The sequence below is a fragment of the Idiotropiscis lumnitzeri genome, chromosome 20 (assembly GCF_059441095.1).
Source record: "Idiotropiscis lumnitzeri isolate Australia: NSW breed Sydney's pygmy pipehorse chromosome 20, RoL_Ilum_1.0, whole genome shotgun sequence".
NCBI lineage: Eukaryota > Metazoa > Chordata > Actinopteri > Syngnathiformes > Syngnathidae > Idiotropiscis > Idiotropiscis lumnitzeri.
In genome coordinates this window covers 7,358,185-7,382,621 of record NC_142410.1, presented here as the reverse complement: position 1 = coordinate 7,382,621, position 24,437 = coordinate 7,358,185, and the positions used below count along the sequence as shown (strand labels likewise).

Sequence of the window (24,437 nt, the reverse complement as noted above, 5' to 3'; positions counted from 1 at the left end):
TGCAGTCGAAGAGAATAAGAGTTGTCACACTTTCACTGGTGAGGATGCAAACGAGGGCGGAGCTGCTAACACACACACACAAATAAAAAAAGGTCAAATGAGTACATTTATTTTCCTAAAGGCATTTCAATAAAATATAAATATCCAAGTTATTACCTGTCGTTGCGTTGTCAGTTTTGTTCAAGATTTTATTATTATTATTTTTTTTTAGATCTCTAAAACTTTAATAACTAACTGATTGTGTGCGAAAAGTACAAAAGTTCAATGTAAAGTTTTATAGCTTGATGTCACGTGTGGGGAACAGCCAGTCATCGCAAAGCACAGATTTATAAAGAACATGGGAGATTGCTATGAAAGAGCTAGTACTTGCCAGAAATTCCTGCAGCTCATTTTTCTTTTTTAGGTTTGGATGTTTTTCATCATAAGAAAAGTTGCTTTTTTTTGCGCTGGGATCTTTTTCTTTGCAAAGAAATGTGTCTTGTGTAACCACCGAACAGCCTAGACTTCGAAAGAAAATAGGAGACTGCTGTCACATCACAGAGTACATGCTTGAAAAGCATTTTTAAAATGAATATTCAGTAACAACTCGCCCTAGATTTCACGTTTTCAGTTGCACGCTTTGAATTCTAGAAAATAATTGTGTTGCAGTTTGACCTGTCAGCCACAAGACGGCGTTCTTTAGACATCCCCAAAACGGGAAGAGACTCTCCCTTTTAATTCTGAATTTACAGTAACAAATATTCACAATTCAGACAGTATAACACACACGACTGGGCATGCAACTCCACTGCATCCCAAATGTAAACAAAGTTTGAGTCAACATTTAAATATCTCTTCCCTTAATAGGACCGTTTCAAACAACACAATATATCACTGTATGTGTACCTAATATTCAAAGTAAGACCTTTTTCAATTAAGACAGAAAGTGAAACAAGCTTTAAAAGAGTCACAACAGCATCAACGTGAGGCCCAAAAAGCGACTTGAAGTGTTGACCTATTAATAATATTATTAATGTCACATGGACATGTAAACATGAGTGCTGCCCTTTCAAGGCCTCCTGGCACGACAACAGGAAGTGGACAAAAACATCTATCTATCATGCGTGTTGATGGATTAAGTTCTCTTTCAGACGCTCATCATCCGCATCGGCTGCAAGTTGCAACTGGACCTGGATGGCCCAAAAATAAAATAGTGCAAGGTTCGAGCGGCTCTCGCTAAATGTTAGCCGCCGCTAACGAGCCACAAACTGGATTATATGCTCAAATCTGATCGGTTGTGATGAAAGAAAATGTGAACTGGGTTTGATGAATGCCGAATCGGCTGTTGTGGGATCTCGGTGTAAAACGGAAGGTTTATGACTGCTTCCCACAAAATAAAAATCTAAAAGTGCTTCTGTTTCAATCAAGACCAAGTTAAAAGCAAACGATTCTGAGACGCCAAGAAGTCATCTTGAAAAAATGTTTGTGGGTTATACAAGCGACTCTCTGACGTGTTCCTGAAGGTTGCCGAGGACTCGGTCTGACTCGGGGGCAGAATGCAGTACCACTTCATTTGTGATTTCCACAGGTACCGATATGACACTTGACCCAGGAGTGCCGGGTTGGGTTCCTGGCTCCACATCTGACTCAGCAAAATCCGCACAGTTAGCAAATAGAGTTCCCATTTTGCGCGCAACCAATCCCTCTTTCCCCTCTTGTTCCTGGTCGGCCCCTCTCTTGGAGCGGTGCAGGAAAGCGGCGTGACGGAGGCCGCGTCGCAGCAGGTGGCTCCTGTAGGCCCGCTGGATGACGGCGGCAGCCCGCTCTTCCTCCTTGTGGCGAACGGTGCTGGTGATTGGCGCGAAGGAGTCCGAGGTGGGGTTACTCTGGAGGAACTTGGTCTTGATACTCTCCCGCATGGCCGCCATTTCCAGCGTGTCTCCCAGGACCATCTGCGTGACGGCCATCAAGATGTCCAGGCAGTGGATGCGATCGCCGATGACCAGCGGGAGGTCCATCTGGATCAGACGAAGGCGGTTGGGTTTGGCGACCCTCAGTGGCTCCTGCAGCGCGTCGCAAAAATCAGAGAGGCGGGCGTACTCGATGAACATGGTTCCGTCCGAGTCGAACTTCTCCCACGTCTCGTTGAACATCTCAAAGTCATCCTCGCACAGGGCGTCGCCGCTTTCCTCCTGCGCCACGTTGAAGTTCTCCAGGATGATGGCGATGTACATGTTGACCACCACCAGGAAGGAGATGATGATGTAGCTGCTGAAGAACATCATAGCCATGCCCGGGCTCCCGCAGTTGCCCCTCACGTCCGTGCCGGGGTTCTCAAAGTCGGGATCGCAATCGGGCGGCTCCCTGTTGAGCATCGGAAGCAGGAGCCCGTCCCAGCCGGCCGAGGTGGTGATCTGGAATAGACAAATGATGCTCCCGCCAAACGTCTCAAAATTGAAGATGTCGTCCACGCCCGCTTCCTTCTTGACGTAGGCGAAGTTGGACATGGCGAAGATGGAGAAGATGAACATGATGAGGAAGAGCAGCAGTCCGATGTTGAAGAGGGCGGGGAGCGACATCATCAGGGCGAAAAGGAGCGTCCGGATGCCTTTGGCTCCTTTGATGAGACGCAGGATGCGACCGATCCTGGCCAGACGGATCACCCGGAAGAGGGTCGGGGACACAAAGTACTTCTCGATCAGGTCCGACAGCATCGTGCCTGCAAGAGAAGATCGAGAAGATAAGAACAGACGGTCAAACTGCATGTCCGTTTTTTCCAACAGATTTCCCGTGAGCCTTGCCAGGCAACTCACCAGCGATGGAGAGGATGACGACGATGAAGTCGAATATGTTCCAGCCGTTGGTGAAAAAGTACTGGCGCAGAGCGAAGAGCTTCAAGACGCACTCGGTGGTGAAGACGGCAATGAAGGCTACGTTGACTTTAAAGAGGAAGTCCTCCTTCTCGGCGCTTTGGTTGTCCGTCTCCACCATCATGGTCACCATGTTGAGGCAGATGAGCACCATGATGAAGATGTCAAAGAACTGCTGACTGATGAGGTTGAACACCAGGCCCTGGAGGAAATTCTGCAAAGTGCGGGATGAGACAAATCCGAGAGGGTCAATTTAGGTGCCCCTCGTGCCTTTATCTTGTCGACTTTTCCCATTTGTCACATTCAAAACCAAATTTCCGACGAGCGCATACGGTGGGACGCGGAATTGGCTTCTGCGGCTTCTTGGAACCGAGTTTCTTCATGGCTTCGTAGTACTTCTTCTGCTCCTCCGTCATGAAGATGTCTTTATCTCCCAAGTGCATCAGCAAAAGTCACGATTATTGTTACTCGCCGGCGCATTTCGAGACAAGACAAGAAAGCTGACGCGTGAACACTCATCTTTTTCTTTTGCTGGTTGAAGTTGTCAATGATCACACCGATGAAGAGGTTGAGCGTGAAGAAGGAGCCAAAGATGATGAAGATGACAAAGTAGATGTACATGTACAGGTTGATCTCGTAAGACGGCTGCTCCTCCACCTGGAATCAAAGTGAATTTTGGCTCTTTGTGTCGGGGCTTGATCTTTAACCTCGGTGAATAGCGAGGATTAACCGGATTTACCTCTCTGGAGTCAACAGCAGCGTACATAATGTCCATCCAACCTTTAAAGGTTGCCTGCAAAAGTATCAGAACACTATTACAGTCATTTTATTTCGACAGAAAATTCAAGGACGAGCGCCACTCACCACTTGAAGCAGCGACAAGTAGCCCTTCCCCACGTTGTCGTAGTTGACCTTGACATTAACCCAGCGGGCCTCCCCCGTGGCCTCCTGCAACGCCAGGCACTCGCTGCTGTTGTTGATTTCGCTGACGGCAAATCGCTCCCCCGAGGTGGTGTTGATGCAGCGGTAGAACTTGCCGGCGAACATGGTGACGCCCATGATGCTGAAGATGAGCCAGAAGATGAGGCACACTAACAGCACGTTGAAGATGGACGGGATGGCGCCTACCAGGGCGTTGACCACCACCTGGTGAGGTCAAAAGAGATGTCTCTGGGCGCGAGAATCTGACGTGGAGGTGATGTACGGTGATTGGCATCGCAACACTCACCGGGCGGCGCTCTCGCGTGGCGCAAAGCATGCAAGCTAGTGGAAAAATCACACGCGTCAAAACAGCCGTTAAACGTGCGGGAGCTCAGAAAGGACACAAAGTTGAAGTGCCGGGGTTAGCCACGCAACATTTTAGTGAGCCATTTAGCTTACGGTTGCGATTTGTAAGGGCACAAGTAGTATATAATACAAATGTGGGTCTTTCGCACCACTCACCCGCATGCCTTCAAATCTGGAGAGAGCGCGTAGAGGCCTCAGCGCCCTCAGCGTTCGGAGCGATTTGATAGGTCCCAGCTCTGAGAAACCCAACCAGTTGGCCACCAAACTAATCAGAGAAACCTGCAGCCAAAGTAGACGATTTGTGACCCCGGCCAGACCCTCGCTGGAACGTTCAAAGAACTTACATCGACGATGAAAAAGTCCAGCCAGCACCAGGCGTTGGTGAAGTAGGTCTTGAAACCGTACGCCGTCCATTTCAGGAGCATCTCCACGACGAAGACGAAGGTGAAAACTTTATCGGCATACTCCAGGATAATTTTGATGATTCGCCGTCGCTCGAGGTAGATGTCTTCAAAAGCCTGGAAGAGGAATATGGCGATATGGAAATGTGTTGACAAGTCTGGATGCGTTCGGAGAGCTTACCAGAGCGCCGCTGCTCAGCAAGATCATGAAGATGATGAAGGTTTCAAACCAGTCGTGTTCCACGATAGCAAAGCAGGTCCTACGCAGCTTCCACCATCGCTTGCCCCCGATTGTGTTGACATCCACGGTGAGGCAAGGCCACCGCCGCACGCAGTCTGATGGGTAAGGGGCTCGGATTAGAAATCAGGTGTCGCCATATTGCTTCAATTTACGATGATATGTTCTAGACCCGTCGTTCTTGAAGATTTTACAACAAATACAACCTAGAACAATACGTGGCACTTCAAGTACCACCATCATGACTAACATTAGATGACAGTAACACAATAGACCAAAGCTGCCATAAAATTATCGCCAGTTTGAATATTTTTTTTTTTAAATATTTTTGAAAAAATGCACTTAAATGATTCAATTAAAATGTATTGCACATAAAACTAACATAAAAATCGGACTGAAATTAAAGTATAAAATCAGTTCTAAAAGGTTAAATGCATATATTGTACTGAAAAGCTAACTAATTTGTCCTCAGCCAGTGAATCTTTTGCAAACCACTAGAGGGAGCCCTCATCATCTATAGCAGGGGTGGGCAAACTTTTTGATTGGCGGGCCACAACGGGTTCTAAAATTTGACAGAGGGGCCGGACCAGGAGCAGATGGATGGAGTCCTCATCAGAGAAAAAAAATACATTTAATTTTAAATAAAAGTGAACAAAAGCTTTCCAACAAAATATATGTCGTTGAAAAACCACAGTGTTTAGAAAATAAAACATGAACAAGATTTATTCATTTAATTTTTTTTCAAGTTCGACGGGCCGGTTTAAAACGTTTAACGGGCCGCATGTGGCCCCCGGGCCGTAGTTTTCCCACCCTTGATCTATAGTGTTTTGTTAACCTCACCTCATAGGAGAAAAATAATAAATACAATTTTAAATCAAAGGGAACAAAAGCATTATAACCATATATATGCCTTCGAAAAACCACAGTATTTAGAAAATAAAACATTAACAAGGTTTATTTATATATTTATTTTTTTCAAGTTCGGTGGGCCAGATTAAAACGCTTAATGGGCCGCATGTGGCCCCCGGGCCGTAGTTTGCCCACGCCTGGTCTATACATATTGACTTCTTCATTTTAATTCAAATGTATGTTACTGTAGTTTTTAAGTTTTATTCATGCTATGTAAAAGTTTTAAAAAATATACTCAAACAAAACCCTCAATGGCCTCAGAATACCGTCCAGCTTTTAAATTTCCTACTGTCAGTAAAGCAGGCTTCCGGCTCCACCGGCTCCGGCTCTTCCTCCTCCTCCACCACCGGTTCAGGCTCAGGTGGCTGATAGTCAGCCGTGCTGCACAGCGATACATCGCTGTCCTCGGTTGCCACGCCCATCAGCTGTTCGGGCACAGCAGAGACACGCTGGTTATACAACACAAAAGATTATTATAATTTTTTTTTTTTTTTTCACTCGAAGAGAAGTACTTACTTTGACTTCTTTTATAAGACCTAGCTCATCTTCGAGGCTTTCCTGAAGAACAAAAAAATAATGTAAAGAATGTGGGCTTTTGTTACAGAAATTCTTTGGAGAGACCTTACACGTGTAAAAAAAAAAGTCAATATCACCTTCGGAGCAGCAAAATAAAGTACCAGTTAGCAAGTCGACCTCACAGTTAAATGTTTAGATCATCCTTACACTATCATGAAGGCTATCTCCACAAGTAGAGACATTGGAGTCGTAGTCGTCGTCATCGTCCAGGTTTTCAAAGTCTGACTCTCCCTGAGCGATGGGCACTCTAAGAGCAAGCTCTCCATCCAAAAAGGCGCCAGAAGTGTGTCCCAGCGCCAAACAGTTTGCAATCCCGCCGACCTTCTTAAAATCCCCACCGGCGTCCAAATCGTTCATCTCCACGGCCTCGTTGCCGGCATCCTCGGTCGCCTTTGGTTTTCTGTCCAGAATTCTGGCGCCGGCCGCTTTGAGCCAGTCAATGCCTCGCGTGATCCTTCCGACGGCGATCTGGAGGTTGTTCAGCTCGCCATCGTCGTCCGTCGTCGACAGGTTGTCGCCACTGAACGAGCTGAGGAGCAGCGCCAGGAAGAGGTTCAGCACCTGAGCGGAAGGTTAACACGTACGGAACATAAATACAAGATGCCGCCGGTAGAATCGACAGAAAAATAGAATAGAACAAAATAGATTATAGTCATGGATTATGACTACAACTGGACTTGAACTTTTAATCAATCAAATTACAGCCGAACACGTCGTCTCCGATGACTCAGCTTCACACATGCTCAGCAGCTGTTTGTTGGCGTGGTGGCAACGGGCCAACCTGAGTTGGAGCTTAACACATGGTCAAGGTCAAAACCGGCATTTGCTGTCTCAAGTCCTTAGATTTAAATAGAACCCCCATGTGAAGTGTACGCATTTTCATTTTCCTTTTTATTTTTTTGGTCTGCGTGAGTAGCGATCTCCAGTCCTCCTGAAGTGGGGGGGAGGCTGATCAGCTGGAGAATTTTGGCACTTGGGGGTGGGGGGGGGGGGGGTCAGTGCCACTCAGCTCTACTGCTGATGAGCCATTTCCTTTTCATTACTATTAATAACCTACCAGGAAGTGATCATGAGAGAGCATGTTGAAATGCAGAGCATGACTGCACGGCCATTTTTTTTTTTTTTTAAGGGAAGCCAGAAGAGATCATCACTCATTCCGACGTCAAGATTTTCTGCAGCAACACTCCATGCATTTTTTAAATAAATGTTAAGCAGCTTCGTCAGTTAAAAGTGCATCTCCGCTGACGTTCACTCATTACATATTTTTTTCCAAAAGACCACTTTGCAACTATATTCTTGCTGAGAAACAGACACGAAGATCACAAAGTCAACCGCGCGGAACATTATCGAAGACATGAAGCCCGTTTTCAGTGTATGTTGAAACATCGGAGCCTTTCAAAGATATGTGCTTCCAAGCAGGGGTCAAGAGGTCACCCTGCCTTAGCTGTACAACTCGACATGAGGAAAGATTATGTGAGAGCTGGATCGGGTGACGGGGCAGGGATTTTTAGGAAGTACTTATTGTACATTTTCTGTGACATTAAAAAAAATTAATAAATCTATGAAAAACAAACAAGAAAGCGTTTATGAAGTTGCAGTTTGACTCACCACGAGATTCCCAATGACCATGACCATCAAGAAGACGATGAGGCACATGCCCGCGCCGGACACCTCCATGCAGTCCCACATGGTCTCGATCCATTCGCCACACAGGATGCGAAAGACGATGAGGAAGGAGTGGAAAAAGTCGTTCATGTGCCAGCGAGGCAGCTCGCACTCGTCGGAGATCTTGCATACGCAGTCCTTGTAGTTCTTGCCGAAAAGCTGCATGCCCACCACGGCGAAGATGAAGACGATGATAGCCAGCACCAGCGTCAGGTTGCCCAGCGCGCCCACCGAGTTCCCGATGATCTTGATCAGCATGTTGAGGGTGGGCCAGGACTTGGCCAGTTTGAAGACGCGAAGCTATCGCCACATCACAACCGGGAAGACCAACGGTGAGAATAGATGGAACGCGACAACATAGTAGCGGAGCGAGTGCGCGGTGCTCACCAGACGGAAGGAGCGCAGGACCGAGAGCCCCTGGACGTTTGCCAGGCCCAATTCGGCGAGGCTGAGCGTGACGATGATGCTGTCGAAAATGTTCCAGCCCACTTGAAAGTAGTAGTACGGATCCATGGCGATGAGCTTGAAGACCATCTCCGCCGTGAAGATTCCAGTGAAAACCTAAAGAAAGGCGCGGATTTCATTCCAAACGTGACGCAAGTTAAAATGTCACCTCCTCACCAGGTTGCCGATGGAGAGCATCTCGTCAAACTCTTGAGTCATGGGGTAGTGCTCCATGGCCATGAAGAGCGTGTTGAGCACGATGCAAATGGTGATGGCCAGGTCGAAGAAGGGGTCCATCACCATGACGTACAACCACTTTTTGAGGGACATCCACGGCTCGCAGCAGTTCCACTTCAGGAAAATGTTGGCAAACTTGTACCAGCCGGGCGGGCACGGCCTCTGAGCGTCCTCCAACTCTGGACACATGGATGACATCTTTGATAAACGACTCCAAATCTACAAGGTTCTTTCGTCAAAGTAAAACCCAAACAAAAAAAACAAAAAAAATGAGAGTTTGGTGGAAGTGCGGTTATAAGAGCACCAATGGCAACAACTCAGCTATTAAAGCTGATGTCGTTTCTATAATTGGTGCGGGCTGTATTCACCGAGGTGACAACAACAGCGGGAAAGCCTCCAGTGACTTAGGTCGCATGCCGTGACTTAATTCTCCTAAATTGAATGAGCACATCCTGGCAAAGGTTGAATGTTGACAGAGATCCTCACTAAAAGCGTGCTAATGAAGCTGAGAGCAATCTTATTAAACCCGCGCTGAAATCTCAGCGCCGCTTCAAACTTGACGCCACGTTTATTTCCTCGCACCCGCAAAGGGCTTAACACCTGGCGAATGGGAACGTAACCGAGCTGTACCTTCCATGGCGCTAGTGGACCTCTGCCTCGGGCTCGGCTCGTCCGGATGAAGCTCGTCTGGATTAAGCAATCCTGGAGACTTCTCCTGGAGCTCTTCCTCGGCATTACACTGAAAACAAACCACCGAAGATGAAGCCTCACAGTTGGACTTGGAACAAGACAAACACCGACCATGATCATGGTGGGCGATCGGACCACGAGGCTTGGGACCATCTTGCCGTTGCAATCCTTGACAGTTTCGTCGCACTCCACGCTCAGCTCAGAAGCTGAGTGGCCATTTGGCGACTTGCTACTCTTCACTGATTCTTGACTTCCAGAACGCTGAGCCTGCACAAGAAAGTTGAGAAATGTTACTGCGGTGTAGACTAGGGGTGGGCAAACCTTTTGACTGCAGGCCACAATGGGTTCTAAAATTTGACAGACCAGGAGCAGATGGATGTGGTGTTTTGGTAACCTCACCTCATTGGAGAAAGAAAAATACATTTAATTTTAAAAGCAAAATAGTATTTAGAACATAAAAAACATTAAATATTTATTCATTTAAATTTTTTTTTTCAAGTTGGGTGGGCCGGATTAAAACGTTTAACGGGCCGCATGTGGCCCCCGGGCCATAGTTTGCCCACACCTGGTCTATGACATCTTACTTGTGCGGTGTATTGCTAATCCTACAATATCGAGGGGATTTCTGCAACAGATAGGTGAAAGCGACAACAGCTACGATAAATGTGCGCGCACCTGCTCCTGGCTTTTGAGCTGCTCGAGGATACGCTGAAACTCCTCCTCCTTCTCCTTGGCCTCGCGCAGCGTGGCCTGGTTCTGCTCATCGTACGCCATGGCCACCACCGCAAGGATGAGGTTGATGAGGTAGAAGGAGCCCAGGAAGATCACCACCACGAAGAACAGCATGTACGTCTTGCCCGCCGCCCGCAGGATCTGCGTTTGGAACAAATGAGAAGCTACGACAAATAAGGAGGCGTTCTCCATGTCGGGCGAGAAGGAGAAGAAAAGCTTGCGGAATTCCAACCATCTGGAAGAGGTTTTCCCAGTAGTCCTGGGTCATGAGTCTGAAGAGCGCCAGGAAGGCCCAGCCGAACGAGTCAAAGCTGGTGTAGCCGTAATCGGGGTTCCCGCCGGCCTTCATGCACGTGAAGCCATCGGGGCAGACTCTTGAGAGAAGTGATGGAGGCGAAATGAGAGGAGATCTCATCTCAGGGTGAGAAATGTGAAGAAATAAACGTGACATTTTACCCGGCATCAGAACTGTTCCCGCATACAAGAGGATCTTTGCCGCCTTCCAGGAAGTAGTAGTTTTCTGCACACAGACACCACCAAACACTCAGAAATTTGACAGGAGATACAATTAGAGTACATGTTTTAGGAAATATTTTGGCTTTTTTTAAAAAAAAATTTTAAATATCTAACACAGCCAGAGAAATAAGCATAATAACTTTTCGGAGGATTTTTTTGGTTAGAATTTAATTCTAATTTTACTTTTTTAATTTAAAAGGTATTTATAGCAAGCAGAGATAAAAGTCTAAAATTAAATTTTGTGACTATTTGACACATGGAGCTCATCTTTCCTCATTATTCAACTGAAGCCAAACTTTAGTAAAAAAAATAAATAAATACATTTTGACTGGCAAAAAATTAAGTTAAAAAAAATCTCATTTTGTGGCCTCATTTCAGGGAATTTTGATATTTAATTTTTATTTTTTCCGCTTAAAAATATTTTGACAGAGAATTCTGTAAAACTGTCAATATCTTTAGCCTTATTTTGTTAAATTTGAGAATTCCCATTTGGAGAAATTGTTATTTTCGGGACTTTTCATATTTATTTTATTAATTTCTCAAACAAGCATTTATATTCATATCACTGGTGTAATCATGAGGTTTCGATGAACATTTTTTTTTTATGATGGTTTGACCACGCAAGAAGCACTTGTGATGGAACATACCTGGGTTCTCGATGTACTCCGCGAAATTGAAGGTGCTGTTGGAATAATCGCTACCGTTGATGCCGACGGTTTGGTTATAAAACACCGCCGTGTCGGTGACGTTGAACCACTCGGCCGTGTCGTTGCCATTAATGGGCCAGCGCACGCACTTGTGCCGCAGGTTGCCCATGAAAAGCTGCAGGCCGACCAGGGCGAACACGGCCAGAGCGAAGACCGTCAGGACCATCACGTCCACCATTTTCTTCACCGACTGGATCAACGCACCCACGATGGTTTTCAGACCTGCCGGGGAAGGAAGGTGTTCGTTAAAAGCAACTCTGGAAGTGAATGGAATGGAAAATGCAGAACGTACCAGGTATCACGGTGATGGTTTTAAGGGCTCGAAGGACACGGAAGGTCCTGAGGGCCGACACGTTACCAAGGTCGACGAACTCAGTAATGTACCTGCAAGAGATATCGAAGAAAATCAGACAGCAAGTTGTCTGCTTGAATTCATTTAATTTCCTTTTTTTTTTTAAATAATTAAATAGGTTGTGGCCTCATTAATTATTATATATTATATATATATATTTTATTATTTTTATTTTATTTTTTATTATTTTTTTATATTTTTCATTTTCTGGGGTTTCTGGTTAGCACATCTGCCTTGCTGTGTGATATTTGCCAAACAATCACAGCTCAACTTGGATCGGATGTTTGTGTTGCTTACGCCATGCTGATCACCATGAAATCCAGCCAGTTCCACGGGTCTCGAAGGAATGTAAACGAGCCGATACAAAATCCCCTGGACAACACTTTCACGGTGGCCTCGAAGGTGTAAATCCCGGTAAAAGCGTACCTGAGGATGGAAACGAAACTCTGAGCATCAAATGGAACATTTCAGACATACGACCGCTTTACTCACTCGACATTTTTACTCCACGCTGGTGGATTGCTCATGGTCATGAACACGCAATTGGATAGAATGGTGATCATGATGAACATGCTGAATAATTTAAGACGACGTGTTAAGGAAACAAAGATGAGATTAGGGAGCATGTTGCAGTGAGCTGTGACATTAAGGATATGAATGTATGAGGATTTTGATGGCTCCTCGTCTCACGCCGCTGAAGGGGCTCAGGAGGTAGCACGCCGGCTCCGCGTTGAACCGGTAAATGGTGTTGCCTTTGCTAATTACGATGAATGTCTAGAAAGCACAAACAACGCGATATCATGTCATTTTTTTTTATATACATTAAAAACTCTATATTGTCGCTCGAGGGCAACATTAGCTTGGTTCACTTGGTTTCACTCTTTAAAGGGGAAAACAACCCAAAACCACATGAGCCATGTTGCGCAACACAAATCCACTGTTACCAAACTCTCATATAAGTCTCTCGGTTACATTTTCAGAAATAAGCAGATAACTAAAGATTGAATTAGAATGAAAATTTCCATAATATTTCCTAGGGATGGGGACTGGTATTGGTATTGGGCTTATAACCAATCTTATTTTAAGGTACTGGGTACTCATAGAGGCTGCCGATACCAGCCACCGATACTTAAGGCAAAAAATAAAATAAAAATCTGACGTAAGTCCTCCTTGGCAGTATTTGCTGCTATATTGTGGTAGATTGGCACGTTGGTGAATCACAAGCTTCGTCAGAATTTTTGTTTGTGTTAAATGAAATGTTATATATCAAAAGTACTACAGGTATCAGTACTCTGTATCAGTGAGTACTCAAAGAGTGAATACTCGTACTTGTATCGGTCTAAAAATCGGCTGCAACAGTTCAACTGACCTTCTGAGCCTTGTAGAATGGGTCCAAGTCCTCCAATGGCATGTTGATCTTCTCCGCCGGAGGGTCACCGTAAATCCACGGCAGATTCCTGCCCGCTTCCAAGTCGGCGTTGGGAGCCGCCGCCGCCGCCGCCGCCTCTTCCTCCACCTCGGCCTCGTCATGTCCGTCTATTCGGGCTGCCTTCTTTCGCTTTTCCGCTTGAATCCTCTCGATCTCCGCCAGCGATTCCCGGGTGAAGGGGCGGAACGCGTCGGCGCCTGGGGGAGGGAGCAGGGGCGCCATCTTGGCATTGCGAAGGGCTACCGCCGCACCGGGGTTACCCTAGGAGGAACTGCAAGGTGGAATATCGGTTGAACATGGCAAGTGCAGTGTTGTTGTCTGGTATGATAGTGTACCAACACACAGGATCAGATTTTTCTAATCATGGTTGAGACTGAGCCATGCCAATTAAGTGAAAAAAAAATTAATTGCTTGTAGATGTTACAAGGTGGCGTCAAAGAACTACTTTCCTATTAGTTAGGGCTTTGGCCCGTCTAACAGAAGCTTCTCTGCTTAGTTGAACTGCTGTTGAAAAGCATTGGCAGCAAGATGCCACAAAATAGCGCCAAAGCACTACTTTTTTGGCACCATCTTCCAAAATCTTAAAGGGGAAGTCAACCCCCATTTTTTTTTTTTTTTACAATAATATGTTCTATGCCACTAGTCTAAAAACAGCATTCTGATTAATTTTGCAAGTTAAGCAGAAAAATCCACCCGCTTTTAGCCAACTCGTGGGGGGGGGGGCATTTTGTCACTTTTGTCAACTGAAAATGAAATTGAAGTTGCTCAGGACTCAGATAGCGACCAATCACAGCTCACCTGTTTTCTGATGCCGAGCCAGGATTGGCTGTTACCTGAGCCATGAGCAACTGTGATGTCATTTTCATTCGACAGTAAGTGACAAAATGGCTGCCACCTGAGATGGATAAAAATGAGTGGGTTTTACTACTTAATGTTTGGATTAGTGGAGGCGCAAAGAATATATTATTGTAAATACAAATTTTGGGGTTGACTTCCCCTTTAAAAAAGGAAGTGGTTCCAAAATAAAATCTGTGGATAGGTGAATATAAAAGAAGTAGTGCTATGCCATACTGAAACGATTAAATGGTATCGAGTCGCTACTTGCATTTTGGAAAACTGACTTGAGTTTTTTTTTTTAAATCAACCGAACAAAATCCAATAATCACCCAGCCCTAGTCCACGAATGAATGATTGGTGTCCACAGACATACATCGAGCGAGAGTGATAACACAGCGGATGATGCATTCCCACATGTGAGCAGGATTCGGTGGCTACCCAGCTGCTAGCGGCTGTCAAGACGAAGCGTCGTGTTACAACAGCCAAATGACTGCGCTCATTCCTTCCCGGGGCTGAGCGGCAGGCCGCCCACCCTCCAGCTCCGAGTTGCTCCGGCTACCGTGCACATTACACGCGGCGGGAGGGGGGGCGGACCCGAACACAAGTGAGCTTCCGCCTTCGCACCCTCGAGTGCACTTTGCGAGCTTGCAGCCACGTGGCTACACGACACCCGATCGTTCACCAGCAACGTTGACTTCCATTGCTTTGACGTATTTTGTTTTCTCAGCCAAAGCGCAAGTGTCCACCCAAGACATTGTTGACCTGACTTTAAAACCGGAAGTCTCTCAAATGTCACTCGTTGCTTTTGACAAAGTCAGGTTTGTGCTTGTTAGAATTTGCGCAGATCTAATTGGCTGGATCGGATCGGCGGATGATTTGCTTTTTTTTGCACTCCCATGGCGTGTCTAACTGAGAATCTCAGCGAGACGCATTGCCGGCACTCATCGGACTTTTCGGTCCAGCGAGGAATAGCGCGGTAACGTTACATTTCTGGAGTCTCCCCGCGACAGTATATATAACACATGGCCTGAAAGCGAAGGCCGAGCCACCTTTGACATTCCGGTAACGTGGCCACCTACTGAGTTGCACGTCGGAAACCCGGCACTCCCTTCGCGCTGTTTGTGTTACGACAACATGTTTTATATTTCATACAGAGTCGCGATGAGGTGTCAAAGGGGGTGTAACATTTTTTTTGTTTTTTTATTGTGCTATTGGGAAATTGTGTAGTTATTTGTGCTTCACAGGCGAAAATGCATTTTTCAAATCACATGCCAGTACGGTGGAGAAATGGACCTCAACGGTCACAGACGCGAGGCTTCGACTCAACGCTTTCATTTGACATCCGCCGTGCTCCCTTTCCCGCTGTATTCTCACGGGGTCAAATCACGCTTCTGTGCTTCGTCGGCGTCAACGCCCTGTCAGTTGCTAATTAACCCTGAATTTCGAACACTACAGGGAGCCATGGAGCTTCATTCCGAGCTTTAAACCTGCAAATGTCACAACATGACCATCATCGTGATTGGCCTCTTGGGCCCTCTGGGTTTGATATCCCAGGAAATATCCGCATGCTTCGTTCCATCGCTGCTGAGAGGGCAGCTGCTCGCAGGACCGCGGTGGCGCATAACCCGGCGAGCTGTAAAGACCAGAGCTAAGCCGGCCCGTGCGCTCTTGAGGCCCCGCAGACATACATGCGAGCCTTGTGATGAATAGTTTGACAGAAGCGCATGCCTCGCAGCTGTGTATGCATTCTTGGAATTAAAGCGAAGGTTGATAAGTACTTGAAGAGGAAGCTAATTGGGAGGGATTGTAAAAGTGCAGACGGAAAAGATTAGGAAGGGGACAGGAAGTGTTTTTTTTTTTTTTATTATTAGACATAAACTCTGGCAAGCGGACCTCATTGCTACCAACATCTGCCGCTGACCCATTTGGCCTTCGCTCTATTGGCGTAGTAATCCGAGTTGATTACACATGGGAAGAAAAATCGGAGGAAGAAGCGGAGGTCACCATCTGATATGTGTACCACCAATCTCACCTTGAAAAAAAAAGGAACCAAATTTGCTCAAAGACAACCACTGCAAGTTTACTTTAATCTCACTTCACCTCTTCAGCTTCTCCGGGAAAACACAAGCGGACGAGGCCAAGCGCGGAGTCACATGATCGCGCTTGGTGAAAGAAACCCAAAACCCTCACCCTTGTCGTCCAAGAGTCCATGAACATGTGACGGCGAGAGGCAGCAAACACACGTTGGGTGGGGGAGTTAAAAAAAATTTTTAAAAATTCAATAATAACAAGAAAGCAGCGTGGTTCCCCGAAGCACAACATGGAGGTGTGGCGACAAAGATCACAATTATCATCTTCTAGTGGGCGCAACTACAGTGAAACAATGCCCAAGTCACCATTCATAAATTCATCATCGACTTGCTGAAAAACTCAACGATGACTTTTTCACGCCCCACAGTTGGCAGCAACTTGGAGACCTTAATCTCATTTGTGAGTTACAGTTCCACCAAGACAACTTCGACAGCATTGACTCAAAGCTCCGGACGTTGTCCTCATTCTCTTACTTGTAAAAAAAGTCAGCCAAAATAGCACTAAATCACCATGCCAGCACCTCTCCTGAGCTTTACTGATGTCACGCCAACGCTGCTCTCAAATAAAATAGCCTTCCCGCCCCAGGAGATAGCGTTCGTCCCTACTAAGCGCAGTGTGAAAAGGGCTTTAGGCACCATAATGGCGGACAGTATAGTATCGTCCATTTTAATAGCAAACAGCAGTGGTGACAAGATTTTTGCTATTTTCATCAGGTCTTACTCCCAAATCCCTGCGAATAGTGAGCGTTCAGCGTACAGTGAAAAGGAGAAGGTCCACAATGGACATCAAGATGCGGCGCCCAACACACACTTGCAAACCACTGCAGAGAATCCCCAAGTCTCCCCATTCCAAATATGACCCCGAGCTCAATTACAGGTCGGTTTATTATTAGAACAAATGTGCGCTAACTATAACCTTAATTCAAGTCCAATAACTGTAACTGAGGCCCCAAACTACTTAAACTTTTACATTTTGGCAGTTTTAAAAGTGTCACATTAAAAGAAAGACAAAAACTTTCACAAAAAATTGGGCATTATCAATACTGCAAAATAGAGATCGGCACAAACATAAAAAAAATCTCACCTCTACTTTAAAAGTTTTCAACCTGAAGCTTTGAAATTAGACTTAATTAATGTAAGCGAGAAAGAGAGAAGCGAACACACGGTAAAGGTTAAGAGGTCAAAATACCTGGCACGGGAGAACAAAAGATCCCACAGAATCCTGACAAGTGGACAAGAAGGAGAATAAATCCTGTCGTCGTCCCAGGAGCACTTAACTGAGGAAGACGTGCTTGTGGTTCCTGACTGGCCCGGCCGGCGGCAGTAGTAGTGTGTCTGTGTGGGGCAGCTGCTGCTGACGCTGACGCACCACAGTCTGAAACCGGAGGAGCGGCTCCTTCACGACAGGTTAGCATCATTCACATCTTCCTCTAGGCGTGCATGTCGCACCCAATTTCCTAGTAGCAAAATCAAATGAAAATGCATGTACATTAAGAGGGCGAGGTAATTTGACTCTTTGCCAAGCTTGGAAGTTTGGAAATCTACAGGTGTGTAGTTTTTTTTTTTTTATACGTTTCTTTCTTAAATATTTTATGACATAACAATTGATAAAATTACCTAAGACTATTGCATCTACTAATAATACAACTATTAACGTGCGTAATTACAACCAGTTATTTTTAAGGCCACTGAATTATCTTAAATGTTAAGTATATATATATATATATATATATATATATATATATATATATATATATATATATATATATAAATGAGACGGAACGTTTTCACGACTCGCCCGCGGACTATGCGGACTATTAAAACTGTAACTCTGTTACCATAGAAACACAAACAAACACACCCGGAAGTGCAGTCGTGCTTGGCAATTGGTTAGTTAAATAATTTTCTCTCTTACCATTTTAATACTTCAATGTATTTCTCGCAATTGTTCACAGTGACACCGTAGCTAGTTATTAAAAGTCTTTAATAATTTTGTGCAGTTTTTGTGTGTTTAATGTCAATTATCACCGTGAACAATTATCAACGTTAGCAAAGTTACACGAGCATGCTATTGATGTTTCTTTTTCCGTTTTTGTCCGATGACGAACAAATGACCTCCTAATGACATCGAATAATTCTTATAAATGAAAAAAAAATTGAGACCAAGCTTTACGTGCCAGTAAACAAATAATGTTCGTCTGTGATGACGTCATAATCTAACTCGACCAAGCAGTAGCAGTACAAACTTTTGTGTCAGTGTCATATGAATTACAAGTACCCTTTCGCTACCCACACAGAATAAAAAATGGATTCCGAGTACGTCAAGACGCATTTGGGTTCATGCCTGGCAGAGGGGCTTGCTGAAGTGGTCGAGCAGCGTCCCATGGACCCCATACAGTTTTTGGCTCATTGGCTGTACAAATACAATTCCAACGTTGAATATGAGGCAAAGGTAAAATAAATAAATAAAATGCTAGTTTGTTTCTTTTGCCAGTAGATGGTGCTGTTGTCCAACGGGCCTTGCAATTGACACTTAAATCACCACTCCCCAAAAAAATTGAGTTTAATCTGTCACTTAATTTGACCTTTAAATTTTTGAGTGCACGTGTCCAACTGCTCTATTTCTTCGTACTTTTTTCACAGCTTGCCGTTCTTTGGCAGGGAGCTGAAATGCAAAAGTTACGGCCATTTCACACTCTTCCAGTTTTCTGTATTTCTGTTTAAACTTGCTAATGAAACTTCGTGACACACTAAGCTGAGTGGCCCTCTGCGAACTTTCTGTCTCTTTATCACTAGTTATGTGTTGTCTTCAGTCTCAGTATGTCAACATGTGAATAGCATAATGAAGAGGACTGGTTCAATATTTTTTTATTGAACTATTTAACTCCTTGTGAAATAAAAAAAAATACTGTAATGTTGAACTGTTTGACATGTGCAGTCAAAGCTGTCGCGGTTTTTACTTTCTGGACCACCTCTGTGTTTTGTCTGTAATCTGCACAATTTTAATGTGTGAAATCCTGATTCTTCTAGAAACAGGCCCGGTTGGCACTTGTGGAGAAGGAACGGGCCAAAGCCAGAGAGAAGGACGCCACGAACGAGCCAGCTGCAAAAGTATTTAACTTCGACTTGTTTTGCTTTGTGCTTTGCCGTTTTGCGTAGTCGCATTTCAGAGGTCAGTCAGCAGTTAGAAGGCAGCAAGTTCAGCCAACAATTGCGAGGAAAGTGAGGTGAAGAGCAGGCAAGGTGAAGCCAGACAATCAGAAAAACGGAACGTTGTGGGTCCGAAGGGTATTTGACACTCAACACTTTAACAGCACTCTGAAACTGAGCCTGCAGGACCAGAAAATTGTGTGGGAGCCACGCTTGGACCTGCGAAGGATCCAGAAACCCAACATGACCAGCACCAAAGTGGACCCCTGGCGAATGAGCAGGAGGTGAAAAAAAAAACATCAAAACATGTCTGGTGGTGGTGTTTTCATGATTGCTTTTTTGGTGTGGTGGCGGTCCGGCTGCATGTGCATGCAATATGTGCAGTCTGTTAGTCTTGGACCACAGGGTTGGCTATCTATGTGCATGGGGTGTTTTTTTTTGGGGGGGTGGGGGTCCAAGCTTGAGGAGACAAGTGCTCATGTGTCCACCAGGTGAAGACAACTGATAACATAACCGCTCCAGATTCCTCAGTTGTCTCTCCGCGGTCTGATACCTTCCGGCAGGACCAGCCCAATGTGGAGAATTCCCAGGAACAGAAGGTGGTGAGACATTGTTTGTTCATGTTTCTAACCAAGGAGACCAGCAACACAGGGCATCGTTTGCCCATGTCACACTAACATGATCACGTCCTGAATGACCTACAGGAGTCCGGGCCAGGTGAAACCGCTGAGCCGGTACAGACCAAAGCCCCTAATTCCAGCCAGGTGGACCAACACTGGGGGCTACCTGGCCAGGCGAGCCTTCTTCAGCATGAAAGAGAACATGCAGAGAAGGTGAAGGGATTTGCATGGCGTTTCGGGTCTTATTCAGTTGAATTGAGAGTCCAGCAAGGAACAGCACCAAAACCATGGTGCAGGTTGGGAGGGACAAAATCAGATGAGAGAGATCAGGCCCAGTGATTATTTGGCTGATGTCTAACTCACAGATTTCTCCTGACCTCCCTTTCACCAGAAGGACGAGCACGGCGAGTCCTCCCAGGCTGAGTCCTCTCCATTTGAGGCTTCTCAGGTTGAAACCACACCAACTGGGGCCTCGGGTGCCGAATCTTCACAGATGGAGTCCAAACAAGATGATTTTGCGCAGGTGAAATTCACCCAAATGAAGTCCTCACAAGGAGAAGCTGAGCAGGTGGAGTTCTCGCAGGTCCATATTTCCCAGGCAGAGTCTGTGCAGGAAGAATCCTTGCAAGTTGAGAACTACCAGGCAGAGTCCTCTCAAGCTGAGGGTTCCGATGTCCCAGACAAGCAGGCCATGTCTTCTCAGGCTGAGGCCTCCCACATAGAAGAATCCACACAAGTTGAGAGCTCCCAGGTGGAGCAGGTGCAGTTGGAGGCCACGCCAGGGGAGTCCACGCAGGCTGAATCCTCTCAAGCTGAGGCCTTCCGTTTGTACCGCCCACAAGATGAGACCTCCCAGGTTGAGTCTTCACAGGTGGAGTTCACATCAAAAGAGTCCACTCCGACCAAGTCCAAGCAGGTCGAGTCCTTTCATGCTGACCAGGTTGAATTCACACTAAATCAGAACTCCCAGGTGGAGTCTGGGCAGAATGAGTCCGTACTGGTGAATTCTGCACAGGACGAGTCTGTGCCAAAGGAGTCCACAGTGGTGAAGTCTGTGGTGGCTGAGAACTCCCAAGATGAGCCCTCTGGCATAGAATCTGAACAAGATGAGACCTATAATCCCACGTCTGCACAGGTGGAGTCCACACTAGTGGACTCTGCTCATCCCAACACCTCCGTGTCCGAGTCTGTGCAGGCGGAGTCCGCATTGGTGGAATCTGCGCAAGCCGACACCATACAGGCTGAGGCTGCCCAGGTTGAATCCACACGAGTTGAGGTACACTCTGCGCAGTTTGAGTCCAAACTCGCCAATTCTGTGCAGGCCGAGTTTGTGCAGGTGGAGTCCACATTGGTGGATTCTGTAAAAACTTTGCAGGAGGATTCCACACTGGTGGAGTCTTTGCAGGCTGGTACCTCTCAGGCTAAGACATCCCACATCGAATCTGCACAAGCTGAGACCTCTCAGCCCAAGTCTGAGCAGGTGGAATCTGCTACAGCGGACCGAGCTCAGTCCGAGACCGCCATGAGTGTGTCCTCTCAAACTAAGGTCTCTCACGTTGAAACCAAACACGGTGAGACCACGCAGACTGAGTCTGTGCATATGGAGTCCGCACCTGAGGAGTCGACACAGGCTGAGCCCTCTCAAGCTGAGGTTTATCACATCGAATCCGAACACATTGAGACCTCAGAGTCTGCAGTGGAGGAATCCTCAATGAATGAGTCTCAAGCTGCACTTGTGGAGCCCACGCAGGATGAGGCCTCTCAAGTCGAACACACACAAGTTGAGTCTGCAAAGGCCGAACCTGTGCAGGTAGAGTCAATGCTGGAGGAGCCTACGCAGGCTAAGTCCTCTCAGGGTGAACCAACACAAAGCGAGAACTCATTAGACGTAAATGAGCAGGAGTCTACGCCGACGGACTCCGTTCAGTCCAAAACCTCACAGGATTGGTTTGCGCAGGTCGAGTCCTCTCAAGCTGAGTCCTCTAATGCACAGACCGTGCAACCTGAGTCATCGCAGGCCGAGGCTGACCCAGTCCTGCCGAATGACGAGCAGTTGGCAAAAACTGAAGAGGAGACGCACGATTCAAGTTCACCTGCTGTTGTTCAAGCCCAGGAAGAGGTTTGTGAGTTTGCCTGGCTCAGCCATCTTTGTTGCTTACACGTTATGTTAACATTTGTCTGCACCTTGTGAATGTAATTTCGTTTTTTTTTTTGTTTTTTTTGTGATATTCATCTATTTAATGGTGACTAACATTTATGTGGCATTGCAGGGAACAGAACAAGCTGGAACATAACCACATCGCTGCTTGATGATCCACTAATGAGCCTTTATGTTTCAATATCCTACATTCCACATTGCATTTGTATGTAAATTACAGATGTCCTCAGTAGAATTTAAATAAACACATGCTTGTAAGAACAAAGTGTGCCAATTTATTTATACAGGATTTTTTTTTTTCCAGACTTCCTCAAACTCTACTAAACACTGTAGATGACGAACTGGGACAATTTAATTTAAACCGTCAAATATCACAATACTTTTAAATGAAATGTTGACACATGTTTTTATACAGTTTTTCGTTTTGTTGTGATTTTTATCACAAATGTTTAACCACAGACTACTACCCCGTCGACGAACAAAGTATCAAACGCGCTCGTTTTGAGGAATGATGAATACACAACTCCAGTCGCCGCTGGTGACTTTTGAAAGCGAGACGCCATTGCACAATGTCCAATGTGTGACGTCATCGCTGTCGCGGCTGGGTACGATCGACACAAAAAAAGTTGTGACGTGCACGCTCCCGAGGGCGTCACGGTTACACGCACGAAACGTCAGCGGCGTACGAGGTGGACGTCAGACGAGGGGAAGAAGCATAAGAGGAAGAAGTCAGAGCCGCAGGCGCAGCGAAATGGCTCTCCTGATCCAGGCGGCAGCGGCCGCGGGCGGCCTGGTAGCCCGAGTTCTCAATATGGTGACGGATATGTTTCTCACGGCGCCGCTGAAGGCGAGCGTCCAGCATCTAGAAGAAGCTCAGCTCACGACTTTGACTGCTGGTGAGCGAGTTTTAAAAAGAGTTTTTGTTGAGCTTGCAATGTGGCTGCGTTCTAACCCTTCACCTCCTTCCTTTATGCATTCCTTAACATTTCTTTCATTTTTTTTCTTCACCTGAGTCCTTTTCCACCTTAATTGGTCCCTTTCACCACGTTCAATCTCATTCAGAAACATTGAATTTCTTATTTGATGCATGTTTGACCCTCGATCACTTTTGTGTTTCCTTCACTTTTACATCTTTCATTCATGTGCCCCCCCCCTCATTTTTCCTCCATATTTTTACTTTGACCACCTCCCCCTCCTTTCTAAGCATTCCACCACAGTCATCTGAGGATTCTATCGCCTCACATGGTTCCGACACTTCCTTCAATTTTAACCTCTGCTCTCATTTCTTCAGCCCCTGTTGTAACTTTATTCACCCGCTTGTGTTCTTTCTCCATTCTTTGTTTTCAGAGAAGACCAAGTTTAAGGCCAAGTGTCTGTGGGAGCAGAGGGGCGCAGTCATTATGGCAGTGCGCAGGCCAGGATGATTTCTGTGCAGAGAGGTAACACGTTGACGCCGCTGCATTTGGGATTACTCAGCATTCCGGGAGTAGTAACTAAATGACAACGTCACACCGTCATCCAGGAGGCTGCAGAGCTGTCCTCTCTGAAGCCCCAGCTGGACCAGCTCGGGGTCCCCCTGTACGCCGTGGTCAAGGAGAATATCGGCAACGAGGTCCAGAACTTCAGGGCGTACTTTAGTGGGGAGATTTTCTTGGATGAAAAGGTATTTTTGCGGGGAGAAAAAATACTTAAGTCGGTCTGTGGTTTGTCTTGTGTTCCCTCATGAGGGAGAGGCTAATTTCTAATACTGAGAGCTTTTGTTCATGACAGAAGCGCTTCTTCGGGCCTCGCGAGCGACGCTTGGGCCTCCTGGCGTTCCTTCGTGCGGGGGTGTGGATGAACGGTCTCAGGGCCTTCGGAAAGGGCTTCAAGGGGAATATCTTGGGAGAGGGCTTCGTGCTGGGCGGTGTTTTTGTCTTTGGGCGTGAACATCAGGTAGAACTGACTTTAATCTGTGTGTAATCAAGTCAGGAAACTGCTCATGGTGCTCCCCTCACCCCCCAGGGAATTCTGCTGGAACACCGGGAGATGGAATTTGGGGATAAAGTCAACATTGAAGATGTGATCCAAGCTGTGAGGAGAATACCACAAGAGCTTGTGCCCATGGAGAATAATGTCACCGCGTAACCTAACATGCATGCATCGTTGACTTGTGTAGTAAAAGCCTCCCAGTCTGTTCATGATGGCTTGTTTTCAAACTCTACAGAGCAAACAAACTTGATATTTTAAAGACTGGGCTTACTTTTGTTACTCAATAAAACATGTCATGGCACACAAGTGGTTATTATTTTTCTTTTCATATGATACCCAAACTTTTTTTATAATCTATTGAAAATACATTTCAAACAATGTGGATGTTTGAAGAGAATTTTTTTGTTTATATATTTTTTTTCTTTTATATATTTTTTTCTTTTACGGGGGGGGGCAGATGGGGGGTTAAATTGTTTTTTGTTTTGCAATTGCACTTCACTTTTGTGGATTTTTACTTGGTGGTCAACTGAATACCAAATTATGTTTTTCATTTCAAGAAGGGTTAATTATATAAAATCT

At 45.9% G+C, this 24,437-nt stretch overlaps 3 protein-coding genes across 4 annotated transcripts; 2 read left to right on the top strand and 1 right to left on the bottom strand.

The window, feature by feature from the left end:
• Window positions 1–93: 93 nt before the first annotated feature.
• scn4aa (sodium channel, voltage-gated, type IV, alpha, a) lies at window positions 94–13,680 on the bottom strand. Of its 2 annotated transcripts, XM_088285152.1 has the most exons (28): window positions 12,973–13,680; window positions 12,259–12,377; window positions 12,096–12,185; window positions 11,901–12,029; window positions 11,544–11,635; window positions 11,192–11,473; window positions 10,485–10,548; window positions 10,261–10,402; window positions 9,972–10,169; window positions 9,408–9,563; window positions 9,237–9,345; window positions 8,547–8,785; window positions 8,313–8,486; window positions 7,869–8,225; window positions 6,408–6,821; window positions 6,201–6,242; window positions 5,974–6,109; window positions 4,719–4,873; window positions 4,481–4,654; window positions 4,293–4,415; window positions 4,078–4,112; window positions 3,978–3,995; window positions 3,714–3,912; window positions 3,589–3,642; window positions 3,369–3,506; window positions 3,182–3,286; window positions 2,793–3,063; window positions 94–2,698 (listed from the first exon to the last, which is right to left on the bottom strand). In XM_088285152.1, exons 1-28 carry the CDS (start codon window positions 13,252–13,254, stop codon window positions 1,470–1,472), a joined length of 5,526 nt encoding a protein of 1,841 aa, XP_088141278.1. In that variant the 5' UTR covers window positions 13,255–13,680; the 3' UTR covers window positions 94–1,469. The 2 variants fall into 2 exon arrangements, with proteins under 2 accessions (XP_088141278.1, XP_088141279.1); XM_088285153.1 differs by lacking the exon at window positions 4,078–4,112 and having other exon boundaries at window positions 3,714–3,995.
• A 4,146-nt stretch (window positions 13,681–17,826) lies between these two features.
• On the top strand, window positions 17,827–22,128 carry LOC148317387 (uncharacterized). The gene is made up of 8 exons (XM_088284812.1): window positions 17,827–17,848; window positions 18,257–18,411; window positions 18,990–19,070; window positions 19,274–19,393; window positions 19,601–19,708; window positions 19,814–19,942; window positions 20,121–21,848; window positions 22,000–22,128. Exons 2-8 carry the CDS (start codon window positions 18,265–18,267, stop codon window positions 22,021–22,023), a joined length of 2,337 nt encoding a protein of 778 aa, XP_088140938.1. The 5' UTR covers window positions 17,827–17,848; window positions 18,257–18,264; the 3' UTR covers window positions 22,024–22,128.
• A 394-nt stretch (window positions 22,129–22,522) lies between these two features.
• Window positions 22,523–24,164, top strand: LOC148317386 (peroxiredoxin-like 2A). Its single transcript, XM_088284405.1, has 5 exons — window positions 22,523–22,783; window positions 23,235–23,326; window positions 23,410–23,550; window positions 23,658–23,822; window positions 23,892–24,164. The coding sequence occupies exons 1-5, from the start codon at window positions 22,639–22,641 to the stop codon at window positions 24,012–24,014; spliced, it is 666 nt and encodes a 221-aa protein (XP_088140531.1). The 5' UTR covers window positions 22,523–22,638; the 3' UTR covers window positions 24,015–24,164.
• Window positions 24,165–24,437: the final 273 nt, after the last annotated feature.

Excerpts from the sequence above, each read along its gene's own strand:
- scn4aa (XM_088285153.1), bottom strand. The coding sequence starts at position 13,254 with ATGGCGCCCCTGCTCCCTCCCCCAGGCGCCGACGCGTTCCGCCCCTTC. Across the intron at positions 6,822-7,868 it reads TGGTCATTGGGAATCTCGTG|GTGCTGAACCTCTTCCTGGC; the intron begins GTGAGTCAAACT and ends CCTTCCGCTCAG. Across the intron at positions 3,643-3,713 it reads ACTTGTCGCTGCTTCAAGTG|GCAACCTTTAAAGGTTGGAT; the intron begins GTGAGTGGCGCT and ends ATACTTTTGCAG.
- LOC148317387 (XM_088284812.1), top strand. The coding sequence starts at position 18,265 with ATGGATTCCGAGTACGTCAAGACGCATTTGGGTTCATGCCTGGCAGAG. Across the intron at positions 18,412-18,989 it reads ACGTTGAATATGAGGCAAAG|AAACAGGCCCGGTTGGCACT; the intron begins GTAAAATAAATA and ends TGATTCTTCTAG. Across the intron at positions 21,849-21,999 it reads TTGTTCAAGCCCAGGAAGAG|GGAACAGAACAAGCTGGAAC; the intron begins GTTTGTGAGTTT and ends GTGGCATTGCAG.